This window comes from Typopeltis vanoorti, chromosome 16 (assembly GCF_054136105.1).
Source record: "Typopeltis vanoorti isolate ZY-2024b chromosome 16, IOZ_Tvanoo_1.0, whole genome shotgun sequence".
In the NCBI taxonomy this organism is placed as follows: Eukaryota; Metazoa; Arthropoda; class Arachnida; order Uropygi; family Thelyphonidae; genus Typopeltis; species Typopeltis vanoorti.
The window spans coordinates 1,578,168-1,601,983 of record NC_143564.1 but is presented as its reverse complement, the minus strand read 5'-3'; the positions used below and the strand labels follow the sequence as shown (position 1 = coordinate 1,601,983).

At 35.9% G+C, this 23,816-nt stretch overlaps 1 protein-coding gene across 1 annotated transcript in view; it reads right to left on the bottom strand.

The window, feature by feature from the left end:
• LOC150097829 (uncharacterized) overlaps positions 1-23,816 on the bottom strand; it is an 84,171-nt gene that overhangs the window by 46,340 nt on the left and 14,015 nt on the right. Inside the window, exon 2 of the mRNA XM_090406131.1 lies at positions 2,509-2,550. Coding sequence (XP_090262257.1) covers positions 2,509-2,550 — 42 coding nt within the window. The remainder of the gene's footprint in view (positions 1-2,508; positions 2,551-23,816) is intronic.

The window sequence follows — 23,816 nt, the reverse complement described above, 5'->3', positions numbered from 1 at the left end:
GAAGGAAAGACACAACTTAAAATGAAAAAAGTTTATCACATACATATATATTGATTAATTTAGAACATGATTTATATAAAATAAGATCCAATGTATATAAGATTTTGAAACACCTAAATGCAGATACCAAAGAAAACATAAAATTAAACACTGAATTGAAATTAGAAGAATTTCTAAATTACTACACAGAACTGTAGACAGACAAATATTTTAAAAAAGACAACTGGCAAACAATTAACGAAAATGAAAAGGAAATAACTGAAGAAGAATTAGAAATCAGCCTGAATGAAACAAGAAACGGATAATCACCTGGAGAAGATAAGCTAGGTTCAGAACTATATAAATACGCAGGAACAAGATTCAAAGGAAGACTCTTATTATTTTTAAATAAAATTTACTCAACTGGTATCCCCCCAATAGAATGGAAAAAAGCAATTGTGATTCCTATCTTTAAGAAAGGTAATAGAGATGACCCTAAAAACTATAGAGGTATCAGTATACTAAATTCATGTTACAAAATATACAGCAGAATCTTAAATAAATAACAAACTAATGAAATATTCTGAAAACTTGATTCTAGAGGTACAAAATGGATTTAGAAAAGGACGATCATGTATAGACCCAGCCTTCTGCCTAAAATTAATAATAGAGAAAAGAAGAGAATATAATTTAGAAACACATATTGCATTTATTGACTTTGAAAAAGTATTTGACAAAGTTAAAAGAAACATATTATTTAACATATTAAAAGAAAGACAAATACCAAATAATATCCTAAAAGCTGTCACAAGTATATATGAAAATAATCAAATACAAATAAGATTAAATCATGAGCTATCATATACAAGAGAGATAAACCAAGGGGTCTGACAGGGATGTCCCCTCTCAGCAACTCTTTTTAATATCCACTTAAATGAAATAATAATAAAATGGAGTAAAAATTTACATCAAGGAATTAAACTTTCACCTACAGTTAACTTAAACACTCTCCTCTTTGCAGACGACCAAATAATAATTACAAATTCTGAAGATAACTTACAGAAAGCTATTTTAAATCTAAATGAGATATCCAAAGATTATGGTATGATAATATCAACAGAAAAATCAAAAACTATGGCCTTTAAAGGACAAGATCCAGCAAGAACTAAAATAGTATTAGATAACAAGATCTTAGAACAGGTGAATTCATATAACTACCTAGGATGTATGATCACTTATGAAAATGAAAAAGATATAAACATAAAAATTGCAAAATATTTAAAAATAACAGGAGTAATTAACTCTATATTTAAACCAAACCTAGTTCAAAAACAAACCAGGCTAAAAGTATACAATACATTAGCCCTACCGGTCTTAATGTATGGAAGCGAAATCTGGACAATAAAACAAAAAGACAAACAAAGATTAACAACAGCAGAAATGAAGTTTATGAGAAAAACTGCAAAGTATACCCTATTTGATCACAAAAGAAACGAAGATATTATGAAAGAATTAAACCAAGAACCAGTAATTGAAAAAATTAAAAAACATAAACATAGATGGATGGAACACGTTCAAAGAATGAAAACAGAAAGTTTACCAAAACAAGCCTTAAAGTACAAGTCATTAGGAAAAAGAAAACCAGGACGTCCTCTTAAACGATTCAACGATGACTTCTAAGGCGGAACAGGCCATACTAGGCCTAAATCCATGATACGTATGATGATGATGATATATATTGATGACATCTTACTAATATGGCTAAGATCTAAGAAGTAACTGAACTGATTTCCTATTTGAATTTACACTGCAGACTCCATTTCAACCTTGAAAAAAGAAACTAGAACTCTATTTTTGATGTATTAATTTTCTTACTGAGCCACAAATAATATATGCAGTTAAAGGGGAAAAAAATGAAATAAATAAATAAGATAGCTATATGCAGCACCACATTTTTACCCAACACAGAAACATAGGATTGTCAATATCCTTAGGCCTTCTCTTTGTCAAAAATTTCAATAATACATTTCTATAAAGCAGCCGATTCTTCTGTCAAAAAAAAAAAAAAAAAAAAAAAAAAAAAAAAAAAAAAAGCGACTATCAGAAGAGCCCGGGTCTAAAAACTGCACAACAAACTTCTGTTTCCTCCATTATATTATAATTAATGAAACTACCTTAAAGGAAGACCTTTACAATACACGCTGTGCTTACAAAATTTATGTAAGAATAATGGTTACTCAGCTAAACACATTCCAGATACACAAAAGTGCAAAAATCAGATTGGCTTTCCATACAATGAGAGAAAAATATTAGGCCAGAAGAATAATATAACCTATATTAGAAAGTTACAAAAACATTTGAAATTATTCTAACACCTATACAGTGCAGTTTAACTTTGATGGGATACTAGGTTTGTTGATACCAGTTATTCTTGGCCCACCTACTCTTCACATTTATTACAAAGCAATTAATAATTTATAAATTAGTCATGATATAGCTAAAAAATTGTCTGAAAATTTAGATTTTTACCTTTAAAATTTTTTGTTTGACTTCATCATCAACACTGTTAATCTGCAATACAAATTAAATTTCATTACAATTCATGTAACTTATTTAAGTAAATATATTTCACTAAAATAAAATAAAACAAAATTTGCAAACATTTCACAATGAAAAATTAACACTCAGGGATAATAAAATACAAAGAAATTTGTGTCATTATAAACAGCTTGACAAAGACTAATTGCACACAAACTCAGATAATGAAAGGCAATCATCCTTCAAATAAAGACATTGACAAACACGAATCTCTGTAGATCTCACAAAAACAAACCATCAATAAATAATATTAAAAACTAAAGAGAAGAAACAGGTGTTTCTTTTTGTTTGTTTGTTCTGTATAAGTTCATACTATTATTGCTTGGTTCAGTGCCATGGCATGTAAAACTGCAAGGGCTGGAGGTTGATAGTGCATGGGAAGCAGTAGAGGAGGTAATTGCTGACTGTATACCTGGAGTCCGGGTAGTAAGAGTAGGAGTTGAATGGATGAATAACGTCATTAAGCTCGAGCTGCAAAAAAAGAAACAACCGTGGAAGGAATTTAAGGAGAAAGGTGACCTGCAGGCCTATGAACAGTATAAAGCACAGGCCAGAAGGGTAACGAGTGTGGTAAGAAAAGCAAAAGTGGATTATGAAAGAAAATTAGCCACGCAAGCTAAAGAGAATTCCAAACAGTTTTTTCGATATGCTGCAAGTAAAAGAAAAAATGTATATGGCAGAATGATTTTAAGGAATGCCGATGGTAGGGAGGTAACTGAATCAGTTGATATAGTGGAATTACTAAGCGAGCATTTTGCAGGAGTATATCATCCAGGTGGTGATATTGCAGGAATGAAGGAACCAATGCCTTATACGGGAATTCAGGTCAATGTAATGGAGGTGAATAGTATTTTACAAAACCTTAATGTGAATACATCTATGGGATTGGATGGTATACCAGCTCAGGTCTTACATGAAGCAGCAAAGAATTGTCAGTGCCCTTGACCATTTTGTTTAATTTGGGTCTCGGGTTTGGGCTAGTTTCGAGGGGCTGGAAAAGGGGGGAAATAGTTCCACTGCATAAAGGAGGTTCCAAGACTGCTGTTGCAAATTACTGACTGATCAGCATATCAGGAGTCGTTGTCAAGGTTTTGGAGAAAGTAGTGAAGAGAAAAATACAGGAATGGATAGATGAAAATGGGATACTGTATGGGGTACAGCATGGTTTTGTGAAGGGTAGATTATGCCTCAGTAACAGTGATGGCTGAACTGGATAAGGGTAATGGGTTTACAGTGATACTGCTGGAACTGGCAAAGGCCTTTGACAGGATACAACATGGAATTCTAATCAGTAAACTGCAGCATATGGGGATGGATATAGGGTTGGTGAGATGGATAGGAGGATGGTTGATGGAGAGATATCACAGAGTAGTTTATTCAGGAGTAGAGTCCAAAAGACGGCCTGTGACCAGTCCTAGACCACTACTATTTAATTTGTTCATTAACAATATAGGAAAGGATCTGAGAGGAACTATTCATTTGTTTGTTGATGATGCAAAGATGGGTAGAGCAATAGTGAATGCACATGATGTCAAAATTTGAGGGATGATTTGGATAGATTGGAGGACTGGGCTAAGGAGAATGGATGTCAATTTAATGTGGCAAAGTGTAAGGTTATGCATTTTGGGGTGAAAAGATTAGCAGCAGTATACCACATTGGTGGAAATGTAATCCAGGAGATTGACGAGGCCAGTGATTTGGGAGTGTTGGTGGATAGGGAGTTGAAATTTAGGGTGTGGGGCACATTGCAAAAGTGGCTAAATCAGCTCATCAAATCACTTGGTTACTGAAGAATACTTTGACAAGTAGAGACAACAAGTTATTGTTCCTCTGTATCAAGGCTTGATAAGACCCCATCTTGACCTCTGCCCAGATCTGGATGCCAAGGTTTCTTCTTGATGGGGAAGAGGTGGTGGAGGGGATCCAGAGGCGAGTGACGAAGATGATAGCAGGTCTATGGAATGAACCTTATGAGAACAAGTTGAAGATTTGTGGATTACAGAAATTGTTTGATAGGCGGAAAAGGGGTGATATGACTGAGACATTCAAATTGCTGAAGGGTTTCTAGAGGATTAATTCAGAGGGTATTTTTGAGAACAGGTGGTGGGAGGATTAGGGGACATCCATGGAAGCTGGGCAAGAGTGTGGTTAGTAAGGGTGTTAGAGCTGGGTTTTTTACTTTTAGAGTGGTGAATGAGTGGAATAAGCTGCCGAGTCAGTTGTGGGTGCTATGACAGTGAACGAGTTCAAGGCAAAGTACGATAGATACTGTGTGAATGTCAAATAGTTGTGATGGACATGATGTTTAGGGCTTCCCTCGATGAGTCTAAGGACTCCTCGAAGTTACCCGTAATAATAATACACAACTGGTTTATATAATACCCCCCCCCCACTTCAAGTTAATCCACTCATGAAAAGTTGCAAACCTATTTAGTGCCATGAATGCACTAAGAGTTATCTAACTTTTTTTTTTCTCCTAAGTCACTTAGCTAAGTAAAGTGAAAGAGCTACACTAGGCAACGAAAGATCTACTATGAAAAGATTTATTATTAGTTTCTGACAACCTAATAATAAATTAATTGGTAGCATGTCAAGCTCCTTAAGGCCCATGACCTACCAAAGTATCCTTAGCTTCATGTTTTTTTTTCCCACTTCATAATAAGCTTTCCCCCTCCTCACTCCCATATGGGAGGCCACAAGGCTTATATTAAATCAATGCTGTGTGCAGGAAATGTATCTTCACCAGACGTTCTGTTGGCTGTATGATTAAAACTCTGCCATTTCCATATGAGACCAGTTAATGCACCTTCAGATGACAAGTCCTGATAAAAAGTTGTGCTCTGACAGGATCTAAACTTCTAACCAACCAAATTACATTGTTGAAACTGAGTGAGCTACGAAGTTCAAGGAGACAATCTAGTAATTGAAAATAATTTTGAAGTTAAAATATAGTTAATTGAATGAAAAGCTCAAACTGATTATTCTAAAGCATATAATACAGGTATTTGAAGAGAACTGATCATATTGGAAGGTAGAAGCACAATGGAAGAATTACTTGAACCAGTAACAGATTTTCAATAACTTCATATGGTGAGATATTACTATTACTAGCCAACGTAAATAATGAAATACAACCTCAAAAAACTTAATGAAGCTTTAGATATATGCAGGTCTGCATTTGGAATGGAAACAAATCATATTTTCTTGTCCACTGCCAAAAATCATTGAACAACTTTTGCTCACCTGAATCTTACACAGATGACCAGTCTCTTATCTTAACAAAGGAGTGCACCATTAAATGTCTTCTGGGGTCCTTGGTAAACACTAGATACTAATCAATAATAGACACGAGTTTATTGATTGCAATGCCATCTCCCCATTGTACTTAAACTGTGCTCTAGAACTACCATTTGACTTATACCATCTTTAAAATCTATTATACTCAGCTAGCACTTATCCTGATGTAGAAGCTAGCATATACCCAACCTATTCCAGAAAAAAGGAGAGATAAGTCTGCCATCAAATTGCTGACTGATCATCATCATCACCTCAATCTCCCCTACTGTCAATGACTACTAATACTAACCACAGCATTACTGATGATAAAGTATATTGAATTTATTCATCTTATTCATTTAACAAACTATTTAGTGGTCAAACATCCCAAGCTTCAAGATTTGCAACCACCCTTAAACAATGATTAGAATACTGTCCTTCAATGGGACAACATGATAATTTCAATGTTTCCAAAATGCAGTCTTGTTCTTTTTCTCACAAAAAAGAATCTTAGCTCACCACATATTTGAAGTGGTATACTTGAAATTTTTTAGGAGGATTTCAACCCTCCTAAAAATTCTTGATGCGTTCAGGAGATCAATTTGGTTGATAAGATGATCACTCTTTCAATGACTCACTTAAGCTCCTATCTCTCAGATACACTTTTCTGATAGTATTGCATGAAAGTAAACTAGCAACAATCACGCTTCTACTTTCTGGTGAGCCTTTTTTTTCAGTTCAATTGCAAATACATACTTAACTTGCTTCTCTTCCTCTTCTCCCCAGCACTTCTGTCCTCCAAAAGAGCCTTCTTAATGAGCAGTTATTAAACAATTACAACTTTCAACCCTCCAAGAAAAATGCTAACAGGCTTCTTCTGTATCAATCTTCACATGTATCTAACATATAACACTGATGTCCTGAGATTGATAAAAAGAGATGAGGAAAATAAACTGAAGAAAACAGCTAAAATAACAAGACATGCAAATACCGGCAGATTGCAGGTGTTGAATTTTTTTTTATATTTTAAATAATACAGCACAAAATCATTAGCTTACATAGTTCAAAACACTTGTTTCCAAATTATCTTCTGAGAAATACATAAATAAAAATACACATACTGAATAGTACAACCAAGAGTTTTATATGTACATTAAATCTGGAGCTTCACAAAGGGTGATGAAAAATAAATAAAATCAGTAAAAAACCTGAGAGCATTAACGGAATATGACAAACCAGGCCGAATTGGGGGGAGGGAGGGGAAAAATGAATTATAAGAAATACATAAATGGGGAAGTGTTTAAGATAACATATGAGCTGTCCTCTCAAGGTAGAGAAACTAGAGGGAAATGGCATTAATAGCTTCAAGAGTATGTGATGTAAGTGGGTAGAACAGTAAGTATACTTTAAGTATATGTAGTGGTTGTTAATGTAGTTAATTTGCCTAAATATTTTATGCAAATCACTGTGACTAGCAGGAACTTTTTAGGTAAATTAGGAACCGATGCAAAATGGCACTTCATTATGGAAGATCATGGTAATGTAGAATGATAAGAAGCACATGAGGAGGAAAACATAGGAAGAAATGCAAGTATGAAGAGTTTTGGATTTTGTTTATATCAGAGGATTTGATTTTCACTGTTGCTCCTGCTGATGAAAGTTAAGAGAGTGGAAAGATGAGAAAGCAGGTTTTCTCAAGTAGCAAAATTTATGTGGAATTACAAAGTAGACAATAAGACTCCTAAAAGCAGCTGAGGAAAACAGTAGAAGAGCATAAAGAGAGAGCTCAGCAATGCATGGGGGGGGGCCTACCTACAAAATTTTTAAATTATAAAGAAGGATAAATAGATAATAAGCAGAAAAGGGGGGAAAAAGTTATGGTAAAGTATGAAAAGAGAAATGGCAAGCAGAGAAGTATCAGTATAATGAGATGACTAGTGTTGCAATACAAGGAAAATCCTAAGGAGTTCGTTCTTTCAATTTTTTTTTCTTTTCCTGCCTTTAACAGTACTACATCATCTGTAATGGTGGACGACCAATGTTCTATTTTAAATTTACATTATTTAGACTGACACCATATACTATGCAGGCTTTCAAAACCAGATTTCAAGGAATAAGGATAATCCCTTATTCTTCTATGCCTAGATTTTGTGTATGATCTGGTTTTGCTTATTTTGCAGAATGTAAAACACTGATAAAGGTTTTTATCCTGAATGGGATTCAAACAGAAGACTTCCAACTAAAGGGCATTGCCAAACTGATGATTGACATAGTACAGCTTTTTATTCACTTGACTCACTATCCTTTGGAATAAAATCTCTTATTATGAGGAATTGGAAGCAAATTAAATGGATGTACTAGAAACATTGAGTATTCTGGATGTCAATAAGACTAGATAATTTATAACAGAATGTGTCAAGGACCTGACAAATGCTCAATGAAAATCTTATTAATGGAGAGGAAAGAGAGCTAAACAGTGCCAATGCATAAGGAGAGTGATAAAAGAAAGGTACCAATCTAAAGTTGTCAAGATTTTGGAAAAATTGCTAAGGGCTTATAATACTGAATTGGAGGATAATATTTGTGGATTAAAAAAAAAAAAAAAAAATGATTGCCGACTTGGTTGATTGAATGGGTAGCATACCTGTTTTTTCCCAACCAACAGGCTGCAGGTATGAATCCTGTTGTTATCATTATGTGAGAAATGAATTTCATTCCCTAGTGTGAGAAAAATGACTTCAAAAATTTCAGTGTTTGGTCTCTGGAGCAGGCTTTCCCAATAATGTAAAAATGTAGCCTACCAACAGTATTAACATACTATAAGTTTACAATCATGCGTTGGTAGAAGTTACAAAAAAATTATGGAGGTGTTTCTGTTTCCATGATTGTTAATTTCAATATTTTGGCAAAGGAATACAAGAAGCTGTCTATGAAGTTAACATTTAAGAGCTGTGTATGGTGGAGCAGTATTAAGAACAATTAAAAGAGGATTCCATAGGACTCAATAGAGATTTCTGTTCAATTCTTAAGCTAGCAATATTGAATATGGATTGCAGGGAAATATATAGTAGCCCATTCAGGATTTCTTTTTTTTTTTTTTTTTTTTTTTTTTTAATATCCCACATATTGAAGGTCACAATACCCATAATGCACAAGTGCTGTGCTAGATAGGTGGAACTTAGTAACCATTATTATAAGGGTATCTCCATGGAGTCAGAAAACTCATCGCAAGAGATACATACTAACCTTTATACCTATCATACCTCCTATTTGAACATATTCACTGCCAGAGCACTCAACTAATTCTGGCAATCCATCTACTCAATCACCACTCTCCAAAAAAAATCTCATCCACACACACAATTAAACAACTTCCAGAAATGATTCCATAGTTCTCTCTCTCTATTGATCACATATTGAAAAACTTCCTTGGAATCAATCTTATAGAACTTCTTTAGTAACTCATAAGTTTATTTCATGTCCCCAATTTTCTGCATAATAACTAAATTTTGCAAACCGTACACCTACACCTTAATCCTCACCAAGGGAGAATGCTGGTCTTGAAATTCACGCTTGCTATCATTCAGGGAATGAGAGGTGTGATTGAAGTCTGATTAGCAGAATAATGAATTACTGACCATTTAAAACTATGTAGAGGTATAACGCAGATGTTAGGTTCCGCAGAAATACCGCGTTATATAAATTGCGTTATGCGAGTCTCGGATCACATAGAAAAAGTAGAGTTATCTTCAAAATCGTTTTTTTTTTAAATTATATAAACAACAATGACATATCCAACAAAAAAAATATTTTTATTTAATTCAGGTAATTCATATAAGTTAAGAAAACATAAACTATGAAACAAATACATAAGGGTGCTTAAAGGTCAAAACTGTATAACTAAGAGGAGACCTCCACATAGCCTTTAAAGGAATGCGGAGAACCAACCAGGGCTTCTGACCTAATGGCCTATCCTCACCTTCTCGTGGTGCACCCTGTCGGGTATCTACCTGGATTCTGAACGAACGAGGATAGGCTGGCAATTTTGGATTTAGCCAACCAAATTGTATTCTTATTTGCTTAAAGCAATATAGAAAATGATGGTACAACATGACAAAATTTCATGCCGGGTGGGGCGTCGCCCGGTTAAACAAGGCCCCCATTGCTTTCGCCAGGGAACCATGGCGAACAGCGAAAAGTCAGCTACTGGAACAAATCTGAAAATAAACCCCAACTCAACATCACCAGAGTTAAAGATCGGTACTATCAACGTAAGAAGCCTGAATGCCAAAGAAATGGAGCTAGCTGAGGAATTAGATAAGTACCAGATCGACATAATCGGGGTGACTGAAACAAAAAAGACCAAAACTGGTGAGATCTTTCTGAGCAATAAATACAAAATGTTATATTCAGGCAATGACAATCAAGGAAAAGAAGGAGTAGCCATAGTATTCAACACAAAATACGAGGCTAATCTTCTCTTCTAATAAGCTCACAAATTGACTACATTTTGACTAGAAGAAAACAATAAGGTTGTGACAAATTGTAAAGTAATTCCAACAGATCAAGTAGCACAACAACACCGACTACTGTGCGCAGACTTTAAAATAAGATCGAAGATAAGAACTTCTGGTTGCCATGGGATGAAGACAATTAAGTGGTTTCGCATAAAAGAGGAGAGTATGAGGAATCGTTTTAGGGAGAGAGTGTTAGAGAGGATTTTGGATGGACTGGAAAGTGTACAAGATTGGTGGAAACATAATTCAAAAGTAATCCTGAGCTGTGCAATCGAGGTGCTTGGTGAGACATCTGGAAAGATTAGAGAGCAGAAGGAGGGTTGGTGGTGGAATAATGATGTACAAGTGGCAGTGACAGCTAAGAGGAAGGCAAAGCAGAAGTGGGATGAGTCAAGAGTGGAAGAGGACAGAGAGGTGTACAAAGAGAGAAAGCAAGAAGCCAAGAGAGTTGTGGCACAGGCAAAGGCCATGGCATATCAAGATCTGTATGATCAATTAGAAACAAAGGAAGGACAGAGAAATATTTACCAACTAGCGAAATGTAGAAATAAAGCAGCCAAGGACATCTTACATGTGAGGCAGATCAAAGATGCTGAAGGAAGAGTATTATGGAGGGATGTGGACATAAGAAACAGATGGAAAATATACTTTGAGGGACTTTTGAATGAGGAAAATGCAAGGACTCACAGAGGAGATGGGCAGCCTTCTGAGGGGATGGTGCAGAACACCAGTAGAATGGAAGTGACGGAGGCCATGAAGTGGTTGAGGAATGGAAAAGCGGTGGGCCCGACAGAATTCCAGTGGAGGCATGGAAGGCACTGGGGGAAGAGGGAATTGACCTGCTGTGGGACCTGTTCATGAAAGTTTGCCAACAGGAAAATATACCAGAGGAATGGAGGGAGAGTACTCTTGTTCCCATCTAAAAGGGTAAAGGGGATGCGCAAGACTAAAAATTATAGAGGAATAAAGTTGATGTCCCACACAATGAAGATCCTAGAAAGGGTTCTTGATGGTAGATTGAGGAAGGAGGTGGAGATTGCAAAGGAACAATTTGGCTTCATGCCTGGTAGATCAACAACAGATGCTATCTTTGGGTTACGACAGATGATGGAAAAATATCGAGAGAAACAAAGGGAGCTACATCTGGTATTTATTGATCTGGAGAAAGCATACGATAGAGTGCCAAGGCAAGAAGTCTGGAGGTGTCTGAGGGAGAAGAAGGTGCCGGAGAAATATGTCAGGTTGGTGCAGGAAATGTACAGAAATGTGAAGACAAGTGTTCGGATCTGTTTGGGACAGACAGAAAGTTTTCAAGTAACAGTTGGCTTGCATCAAGGGTCAGCATTAAGTCCGTTTCTGTTTAATATTGTGATGGAGGTGGTAACAGAGGAGGTGAGAGAAGATGCACCTTGGACAATGTTGTATGCAGATGACATCTTGCTGTGTGTAGATACAAGAGAAGAAGAGGAAACTAAACTGGAAAGATGGAGAAAAGTACTGGAAGAGAGAGGTATGAGACTGAGCAGAAGTAAGACAGAGTATATGTGTTGCGCAGTGGACAGGAGACAGATCTGGAGCTGGAAGGAAATGTCATCAGGAAGGTGAGAGACTTTAGATACTTAGGTTCAACAGTGGAAGAGGATGGAGGAGCTGAGAAGGAAGTGGGATGCAGGATACAAGCGGGTTGGAGGAACTGGAGGGAGATGGCTGGAGTGTTATGCGATAAGAGAGTGCCGATCAATCTGAAAGGCAAAATTTATAGGACAGTAGTGAGGCCAGCTATGACATATGCTAGAAACTGTGGCCCTGAGGAAAAATAACATCAGCAGGATGGAAGTAGCAGAGATGAGAATGCTTAGGTGGATGTGCGGAAATACAGGAGGTAAGGTTGAGATGGTTTGGTAATGTGATGAGGAGGGAGGACGAATATGTGGGAAGAAGGGTCATGCAGATGGATGTGCAAGGAAGGCGGAAGCATGGGCGGCCAAAGAAGAGATGGAGGGAGCTGGTAGAAGAGGACTTGAGGATGAAGAACTTGGAAGTGGTGACAGCCCATGACAGGAAGGTGTGGAGGAGACTCATAACAAACAGTGACCCCACTTAAGTTGGAGAAGCTGCAGAAGAAGAAGTGGAGGAATTTTTTGATGCTTTAGAGAAAGCAACTGACACAAAGAAAAAGGAAAAGTTGGTCCTTGTTGGGGATTTAAATAGCAGAGTAGGAAATGACTGTCAGACATACAAAAATATTTTGGGAAAATTTGGAGAAAAGAGCAAAGCTAATAATAATGGCAAATACCTGTTGGATTTCTGCTCAGGACATGGACTGGTTATTACTAACACCATTTTCCAACATAAAAATGTGCACAAATTCATATGGAGAGAAGAGACAAGGAATAAGAAGTCTCACTGACTATGTTATTTTCGATAGTGATGTTTACTCCCTGGTACAGGACACCAGAGTGTACAGAGGATTTGAAATTGGAAGCGATCACTATTTAGTCTTGAGCAGGATATTGAAAAGAACAACAAGCAAGAAAGTTTCAAAGTGAATAAAAGTTGAGCAGCTCTCAGATGGGAACTGTAGACTAAAATACACAAAGATTATTGAAGAAAAAATGAAAGAGTTTGAGAACAGGAATCAAACCTTGGAGCTTCAGTGGCAAGCCTTGAAGAAAACCCTGATTGATTCAGCCAGAGGTGAGGTTGTGTGCAAGGACAGAATAATCAGAACTCCATGGTGGACACACAAAGTTAAAGAAGCAGTGAAGGAAAAGAAGAAAGCATATCAAAAATTCCTGGCAATTAAGTCAGCTTTTGTTCTTAAAGAATAGAGACAAATGTAAGAAAGCTAAAAACTGTGTAAAAATAGCTAAACAAAAGTCATGGGAGGACTTTGGCAAGAGCATAGAAAATAAATATCAAGAAGGTGGTAAGATATTCTGGAGGTTGTTGAAGAAGCTTAGAAATAGGAGGAAAGATTACTGTAAAAGGAGATAGAGATGATAAAGGTGACATGAAAATGCGAGAAAAAGATATCCTTGAAGTGTGTAGTAATTACTTTGAAAAATTGCTAAATGAAACAAGCAGTGATAGCACAGCAGTAAAAAACACTCAACAGGCATACAATCAGGAATACATATCCATACTTGAAGCAGAAAAAGCCATCAAAGGCCTGAAATGTGGAAAGGCAGCAGGAGTAGATGATATTCGACCAGAAATGCTGAAGTATGGTGGTATGCAGTGCAGCCACTGTAAGACTTACAGTGGCTGCACTGCATAGTTCAGAATGCCTGGACAGAGGGACGAACTCCCGATGATTGGACCAGAGCTCTCATAGTACCCATATATAAAAAAAGGGAAATAAAACTGAATGTGAGAATTACAGAGGTATTTCCCTACTGAGTGTTCCTGGCAAGATTTATGCCAGAATTCTTGAGAAACAGTTGAGAAGAATTGTGGAAGAAAAGCTTGGTAAAGAACAAGCTGGATTCAGGCCAAATAGAGGCTGTCAGGATCAGATCTTCACTTTATGACAAATAGTTGAGAAAGCATGGGAATATAACAAAGATCTGGAAAAGGCATATGACAAAGTGCCAAGAGAGAAGCTATTCAATACGCTACAGTTATATGGTGTCGATGGGGCATTATATCAAGCAATACTTAGTCTTTATTTGAGTTGTAAGTCAGCAGTTAGAATTGACGGAAGTACACGAAGATGGTTTAATGTTAAATCTGGTGTGAGACAAGGATGTACATTATCCCCTCTGTTATTCATTATCTATATGGATCACATTATGAACAAAAGTGGTATTAAACATGATATCAGAATTGGAGATGTTAATGTCAGCTCTTTGCTTTATGCGGACGATGTTATACTTCTAAATAAATTCTCTACAAGTTTGCAAGATTCCCTGATTAAATTGAATAACTGTTGTAATAGATATGGTATGAAGGTCATCATTAAAAAGACAAAAGACAATGAAAATAGGTAGAATTGTTGAAAATGTCAACTGTGTTGTAAACGGGGAACCTGTGGAACAAGTAAAACATTTCAGCTCTTTAAGCACGATTTTTCCTGAAGATGGCAAATTAAATATGGAATAGCCAACAGAATCAACAAAGTTTGTATGGTAGGAAGTCAGTTGAATAAATTCATATGGAATAAGAGAGAAATTAGTCAGAACACTAAATTAGCTGTATAGAAGACAGTGTTCAAACCAATTTTAACTTATGGATCTGAGAGCTGGGCCAGAAGTAAAACTTCTAACCCTGATATGAGAGTCCTGAGAAAGATTAGAGGCATGAACAGATGGCATCAGTGGCAACATCAGATTAAAAACGAAGATATTAGGAAAGAACTAGACATTATCAGCATCCAGGAATGCGTTATCGACGTGGTATGGTCACTTAAACAGAATGGGCGAGGAAAGATTAGCAAAACAAGTGTTCTCTGCCAGTTTGGCAGGAAAACGACCCAGAGGAAGATCAAGATATAGGTGGATTGATACGGTACAAAGTGCCTTAGACGATAGAAATATAAGATCTGATAATGTTGGAGTCTTGATAAGTAACAGACTGATTTGGAAGAAAATTGTAGATAGAAATTATAATGATGTAAATTTTTCATGTAGTACTATCATATCCTGTACGGCAGCGCTTCCCACACTGTGGGCCGCGGCCCACTTGGGGGCCGTAGGTTTTGTTGAGGGGGGGGCGTGAAATAATGAAAACAAATTTAAAATGTTTTAAGACTAAGTAGATTTTTTTTATTTTAAAAGAAACGTGTTTAACTTTTATTATTTATTATTTCTTTTTTGTTATTTTTTATATTTTAATGCAAAAATTCACACATTGGTGTTGGTTCACAAACTTTGCTTCCTGCGTATTTCGGCGCTTAACGAATATAAGTAAATATTGCTTATTCATACGTTTCATTTCAAAGCAGTGGTTAATTGTATTTACTTCAAATGCTCTCCAGGGAAGTTCCAAATCTTTCTCTCTCTTTCATAACACGTTCGTAATAAGGGACTGTTGATATTGACTTTATATACATAACAAAACTCATTTTATATTATCACTGTCATCCGAGCTAGTTCTCTGTAACCAATAAAAATTTCGCATATACTTCACACATGAAAAAAAGCTTAAACAAGTTCATGTGGGGATATAGTAACTCGCTTGCGGTGGTAAACAACACGCCCTCCGTAAGAGCCACTATACTGCAGAGGCAATAAAAATAAGTACTTTTATTATGCCAGTGAATAAGGTATGAGGAGTCTGTGTAATATATTTCTCAACAAATAGTGCAATTAGAGACAACTGGGATAAAAACACACTAATTAATGAATCACATGTCCTCTTATACAGAAATTATGCTGTATAGACTGAAACAAAACCATATGTTGCATGGGCAAACACAGTATCTAACTAAAAACTATTGTTATTAATTAGATGTATGTGAGTTCGATTTCCCAAGGCAGCAATAAAATTCAACCGAACGTGTTAACATTCGTAAAAGTGTTAAAACTAAGTAATATATATATATATAATGAATGTTATGGCAGTTTGACATATGGAATTCGGTTGAAGAGAGTTAGCATTTCAACTCAATTGTCAGCTATGCCTTTATCTTTCAGTTGGCGATCTTTTGTTAATACCGCACCAATCATATGCATGTTTTAATAAACAGACTGCCTTTGCTGTCTGTTTCGCGTTAGGCTTAATTACCGTAAAAGGAGAAAAGTCACAAAAGTGAAAAATGTTCCTGGTCCGGGGGATTCCCTTATTCAGGTAATATTCACTAATTTCATGTTATCAGTCTGTGATGTGCCAGTATTGGTAGGTGGTGATATTATTTGATCTATTCTACGTTAAAGAATTTAACCCTGAGATGGATAAGTGGTTGATAAAAAATAAAAAAAATAAAAAAATCCCGCAAACAATCAGAAGAAGCAGAAACAGACTAAAAAAAAAAGGACAGTATTTTACCAGAACAGCCCGCATCGTCTTCAGAACTAAACGGTAAGAGGCAAAAAATGTAATATATGCATTTGATTTTTGCAATATTCGCTGTGTATGTTTTGTATTGAATATAAATACAATAAATATTATAATAATATATCTCTATTACGATTTTTTTTTCGAGGGGGGGGCCGTGAAATATTTTAATTTTTGCAAAGGGGACCCTGACATCCAGAAGTTTGGGAAGCACTGCTGTACACCCCTTGAGTGTACATGTCAGGAATTTGATGATGATGATGATGAATAAATACATAGTATAAAAATTACAAATTGTACTTAAGCTTCATTGCACATAATGCATAAATGTTTTAGGCAAAATAAAATAGTGCATATTTTAATCTTTCATAACACGAGGATTTGAGGATTGGTTATTAAACACTGGTTTTGTCATGTAATCACCTGATGCATTACTATAAAACAGTAGAGTAATTCTATCTTTGGAAACTTTGAAAAGGAACTGATCTTTCATTTATCGAAATATAGGTGCGTTTTTGCACTTTTTTCCAATATAACCCGGATTCACCCGCATTGAACACACGTACTATAAATGTTTATAAACTTTGAGAGTTTTTTGTTTAATAAGATTTCATTGCATAGGAATTTTCTTTTGAGGTGCAATCTTCTATTGAAACCATTACATTTCTCCATTTTTCCATTCGAATATCGCGTACATGAGCAACGCGCTTCGCACTTATCGTTGACCATGCAATAAACACTTTCTCAGATTTTATGTTCATTTTGTTTGATTGTTCGAATTGTTGATTCATTTAAATTCAAAGTCTCTGCAAAAACTCCTGGTTTTTCTCCATTTTTCAACCGATCCAAGATTTTGAATATTTTTCTTCGAGAGAAATTAATTTTGTTTTCAATGTTGGTTTTTCCCTTTCGTTGCAGTTTGTGGCCATTACTATAAAAATAATTTTTTTACACAAAAAAGCAAGCATTACATTTTGTAACTCTCACCAGAAAATAAAGTACTCAGCTTGAGATGAACACACTTATGATTTTTAATGCACTTTCCTGGCAGAAACAAGGACAATTTTCAACAATACACATTTTATACGGTAAACAATTGAGGTACATGCATGCTAAAGGGTATTTCCCCTAATATAAATTCGCCGCTTATGATTACATGCGGGATACAGGCAGACACAAATTTAACGAAGATAAAATTTGATTTTTAAGTAGCACGGTGAAAAACATATGAAAAGATAAAAGGTTATTACTGCAATTTGTATATAGTTTTTTTTTTATCAGAACCGTGTTGTATAAATACCGCGTTCAACAAGGGTTACTACAATTTTAGACCTTTTTATATCGAAACCGAGTTTTATAAGTACTCCATTATACGAGGGTTACCTGAATTTAGAAACTTATGTACATTTAATCATACAAATGATATTTGAATCTTTTTCAATTTAGCTACTTGAATACAAATTCTACCCTACAGTTCTTCTTTATGAACTGGTCAATAACATCGTCATAAAAAGTTGGTTGTAACTTAATTTTCCCAAGCAACACGCGCACACTTTTAAGGCTGGCTGAAGCAACTTTGACTGCGTATGGCCCGTGTTTAAGCAACAGGGTGAGATGACGTGGAGGGAGAGGAAATGGCTATGCACGTGCATGAAATCACAGTGCTGAAGCGAGGACCTGGATGCTCCCACAACCGAGCAAGCCAAGGTAGCCTGACTAGCATCGGCCTTCAATGCACAACGCAAAGCAGCTCAATTATTGCCGTGCAAGCTTAAAACTTCTTCTGTCTACAAAAATAAAAGCCTAAATGGAATGCTTATAAATGCATGCATTTATTAACAAATAAATATTACTTCTTTCTCAATTAATGAGCTTGCACAGCAAGCATGGAGAATTCGCCACTGATCCTCACAGACATAATCAGCTTGGTCAATCATCTCTGACTTCACTCCACTACCTTAATAAAAGTGACCAAATCTGTGCACAGCAGTCAAGATACAGCTGAATCATAGCCTTATAAAGAGGAATAATAAACTCCCCATCTTTACTTGTTAGTGTTTTACAACATCCAAATACGCATGCAGCTACCTAACCAACTTTTGCAATATGCCTCTGAACTTTGACTCCAAGTCCACTATTACTTTCAAATTCCTAGTCGCATCAATTTCCTGCAATCGACCATCAAAAGTGATACACAGGATGCAATGTTTTCAACACAAAGTGCATCAATATCTTCATCTTCAGTTTTCAAGTCATCTCCTTTATCATCTTTGATTCCTTTTACAATACTTTCTCTTTCCTCCATTGCCAAGGTTTTTCGATAGCCTCCAGAATAAAGATGGCTCTAAGACAGTAGCAGCAAATTACAAATCTCTGGACTGGTTGTTAAAGTATTGGAAAAGTCGGTGAAAAGTAAAATTTAGGAATGGGTGGATAAGAATATGATATTTGAGAGTGTTGTTGAAAGTTTATTTTTCACTTGGTTAGACTATAATAAATTTAGTTTAATCCTTTATCCAAGTGTGAGCAAACAAAGTTTGCGCCTGAAAGTATCTTCAGGACTGGGGTAAGGTAGTACAACACCGGGCAACTCATTGCAAAGGTGGAGCAAGCTAACATCACTCCTATCTCGGTATCTCCCATAATGCAAAACACATCTACTTGCGGATATGTATAATGTTATGCATTAAGGGAAGGGCCACTACCCAGAATAGTTTCGACCTTTATTGAGGTCTCTTCAGTGGGAGCCAGGCCCAAGTTTCGACCTCAGTAAAGGTTGAAACTAGTCTGGGCCCCTTCCCTTAATGCATAACATTATACATATCCACAAGGAGATATTTTGCATTATGGGAGAGACTGAGATAGGAGTGATGTTAGCTTGCTCCACCTTTGCAACGAGTTGCCTGGTGTTGTACCACCTTACGCCAGTCCTAAAGATACTTTCAGGTGCAAACTTTGTTTGCTCACACTTGGATAAAGGATTAAATTAAATTTATTATTGAGAGTGTTGAATCTGGTAACAGCATCAGAAGATCTATCTATAACTGCAGTAACATCTCTACCTCCGACTGGAGAAAGTGACAATGCAGTCTTGTACTGGGAGGTTGCTCAAACATATGGAAATTTCAGTCAAGAAAGGGTTTACGTGGAACTACAAAGCTGGCGATTATGACAAACTTAGGAGGCAACTTGGAACAAAGCCGTAGCATAAGAAACTACATGTAATGAACGTCATTAGTGTATGGGAAGTGGTCAAGAAGCAAGGCAGTATCAGAGTGCATACCCATGGTCAGAATGATAAACCAAATAGGGATTAAGTGGATGACTAGCAAATATGAAGCAGGAGCATTGTGGAAGGAATATAAACAAGACGATCAACATGCCCATGAGCAATATAATGCATAAGCAAGAAGGGTAACTAGTATGGTAAGGAAGGCTAAATCAGATTGAGAGAAAATTAGCTAATATGCCAAAGTAAATCCAAGATTTTTTTCACTATGTCACAAGTACGAGAAAGAACGATTATGGAACAACAACTTTACTCAGTGCTGATGGTAGGAAAGTGACAGAAGCAGAAGAAATAGTTAAATTAATAAGAGATCACTTTGCAAGAATATATCACCCATGTGGTGACTTTGCAGTTACTGAGGTGATAGAGACTAATGTGAGCATTGAGGTAGATGAACTGGAGGTGCTCAGTATATCAAAAAATATCAATGTGAATACAGCAGTGGGCCTGGACGGTATGTCTACTCGCGTGTTATGAGAATGTACAAGTGAACTGGTAGTGTCTCTGACGAAGTTGTTTGATCTAAGTCTCAGCTCTGGCAAGGTTCTAAGGGAGTGGAAAGAGAGTAAGACAGTTCCATTACATAAAGGTGGTCCAAGACAGAAGTAGCAAATTATAGACCAATAGTATCTATGGAGTGGTGGTAAAAATATTGGAAAAGTTCATTAAAAGTAAAATTCAGGAATGGATGGATAGTAATATGATACTTTATAATTCACATTTTATAATAAGGTGACAGCACAATTGAAACATGATGGCGTACTTTGGACTTTGCAAAAGCATTTGACAGAATACCACATGGAAAACTATTACATAAGTTGTAGCAAATGGGAATGGATATGAGGTTGGTGGCATGGATGGATTGGGGCTGATAGACAGCAGAGAGTGACTAGTAGAGTGCTCCCAAAGCTCTGTACCAGGACCACTATTCTTTAATTTGTACATTAATGACATAGCAGTATTTAAAAAAAAAAAAAAAAAAGGGGGGGGGATATGCAGTTGTTTGCCAATGTCACAAAACTGGGAAGGGCAATAGTTGATAAAGGTGATGTAGATATCTTACAGGATAATTTAAATAACTTGGTAGTGTGGGCAAAGGACAATGGTTGGTCAATTCAATATTGTAAAATGCAAGGTAATGCACTTCGTGATGACAAGATTACACACTTTGTATCATATTCACGGTACTAGTTTACAGAAAATTGATGATAAAATAAATTAAAGATGCCAAGAAATTATAATCTTGGTATTTTTAATTTATAGTATAACCAAGTGGATAAACTTCCAACAACTTTCTCTAATCCAGAGTATTTTAATAATAAGGTGTGACACCTTTTGGCTACTTGTATATGGAAAAATGACTTCTGCATTACTTCCACCTTGTATCACCTCTGGGTCTGTCTCATTCTGATGAGACCTCAATAAAGGTTGAAACCAGTCTGGCTAGTGACCCCTTCCCATAATGCATAGTATTATACATATCCATAAGGATATGTGTTTTTCATTATGGGATACTAAGGCAAGAGATGCGAAGTCATTAGCCTCTATATACAAGTTGTCCTATCCTGAAAATACTTCAGGTGCAAACTTTGTTTGTTTACACTTGGATAAAGGATTAAACTAAGAATATAATCTCTTGGCATGTTAAATTTATAGTATAACCAAGTGGAAAAACTTCCAATAGAAAATTGATGAGGCTAGAGATTTGAAATTAATGACATACTGAAACAGTTGGCAAAATAGCTCAGAGGATTATATGGATGCTGTAGAACAGTGCTTCTCAAACTTCTGGATGTCAGGGCCCCCCCTTTGAAAAAATTAAAATATTTCACGCCCCCTCCCCAAAAAAAATCGTAATAGAGAGATATATTATTATAATATTGATTGTATTTATATTCAATACAAAACGTACACAGCGAATACTGCAAAAATCAAATGCATATATTACATTTTTTGCCTCTTACCGTTTGGTTCTGAAGACGATGCAGGCTGTTCTGGTAAAATATGAAATACTGTCCTTTTTTTTTAATTCCGTTTCTGCTTCTGATTGTTCGCGGGATTTTTTTTTATTTTTTTATCAGCCACTTATCCATCTCAAGGTTAAATTTTTTAACGCAGAATAGATTAAATAATATCACCACTTACCGATACTGGCACACCACAGACTGATAACAAGAAATTAGTGAATATTACCTGAATAAAGGAATCCCCAAACCAGGAACATTTTTCTCTTTTGTGACTTTTCTCCCTTTACGGTAATTAAGCCAAACGTTTTTATCCCTTTACGGTAATTAAAACATGCATATGATTGATGCTGTATTAACAGAAGATCGCGCAACCGAAAGATAAAAGCATAGCTGACAATTGAATTAAAATGCTAACTCTCTTCAACCGAATTCATATGTGAAACTGCCATAACATTCATTACATATATATATATATTACTTAGTTTTAACACTTTTACGAATTTTAACACGTTCGGTTGAATTTTATTGCTGCCTTGGGAAATCGAACTCGCACACATCTAATTAATAACAATAGTTTTTAGTTAGATACTGTGTTTGCCCATGCAACATATGGTTTTGTTTCAGTCTATACAGCATAGTTTCTGTATGAGCATGTGATTCATTAATCAGTGTGTTTTTATCCCAGTTGTCTCCAATTGCACTATTTGTTGAGAAATATATTACACAGACTCCTCATACCTTATTCACTGGCATAATAAAAGTACTTGTTTTTATTGCCTCTGCAGTATAGTGGTTGTTAGGGAGGGGTGTTGTTTACCACTGCAAGCGAGTTACTATCTCCCCACATGAACTTGTTTAAGTTTTTTTTCATGTGTGAAGTATATGCGAAACTTTTATTGGTAACAGAAAACTAGCTCGGATGAGTGATAATATAAAACGAGTTTTGATATGTATATAAAGTCAATATCAACAGTCCCTGATTACAAATGCGTGATGAAAGGGACAGGAAGATTTGGAGCTTCCCTGGAGAGCATTCGAAGTAAATACAATTAACCACTGCTATGAAATGAAACATATGAATAAGCAATATTTACTAATATTCATTAAGCGCCGAAATATGCAGAAAGCAAAGTTTGTGAACCAACACCAATGTGTGAATATTTGCATTAAAATATAAAAAATAACAAAAAAGCGCTGCTGTAGAACACATTGATAAGTAAAGATAGGGAGTTATTATCCCTCCTTATAATGCTATGATTCGATCACATGTTGACTATTGTGCACAGATATGCATTTCTTGGGGATCGGGAAGTGGTGAAGAAGATTCAGAGATGAGTGACCAAGCTGGTGACAGGTCTATGGAATATTTCTTATGAAAACAGATTGAGAATGTGCAGGTTGCAGTTTAGCTGACAGGCCAAGGAGAGGGGATATGATAGAAACTTATAAGTCACTAAAGGAATTCCATAAGATTGACACAGAATAAATTTTTCAATACATGGGGGTGCAGGAAGAAAACAAGGGGTGACTTAGAAGTTGTCTAAGAGTTTGGTTAGTAAGGTGGGTGGACTAAGTTCTTTACTTGGAATGTGGTAAATGAGTGGAATGGATTGCCAGAGATGGTTGTGAGCACCCCAATAGTGAATAGGTTTAAGGAGATGTATAATAGGTATTGTGTTAATGGATAATGGGTCTCCTTTGCCTCCATGGAGTGCCCATATAAATAATAATTCATTATTAGTACCATCTTAACTCCATTAAATCAAAAAATGAACTTCAGCATTTAGTCTATGATTCTTGTGGCCATCTTTCTATAATTGAACGATTAGTCTCATTGTTGCTCATTTCGTAATGAATGGTTCCTCACTCTTTCCCATTTTCTAAATCAAATGAAGTATCTTATGCATCTTCTTAGTTTGGTGTTTTTCATCCATTGTGTTCATTCACTGGCTAGTGTGATGTTTACCTTCTGTAGCTTTTTTTTTTTTTAATCTTTTGTAATATAATTAAGCTCCTGATGAAGTGCAGATGTTAGCATACAAAAGTAGCAGATGGACTTTTACTTAAGTATAAAGAGCTAATAAGCTTCGTTTCGGCAATGAAAACATTACTTAAATTAAGGGGATATTAAATCCCACATAGTTTTAAAACCGAATAAGAAACTCAAAGATTGGAATCAGAGAGTTTCTTGCC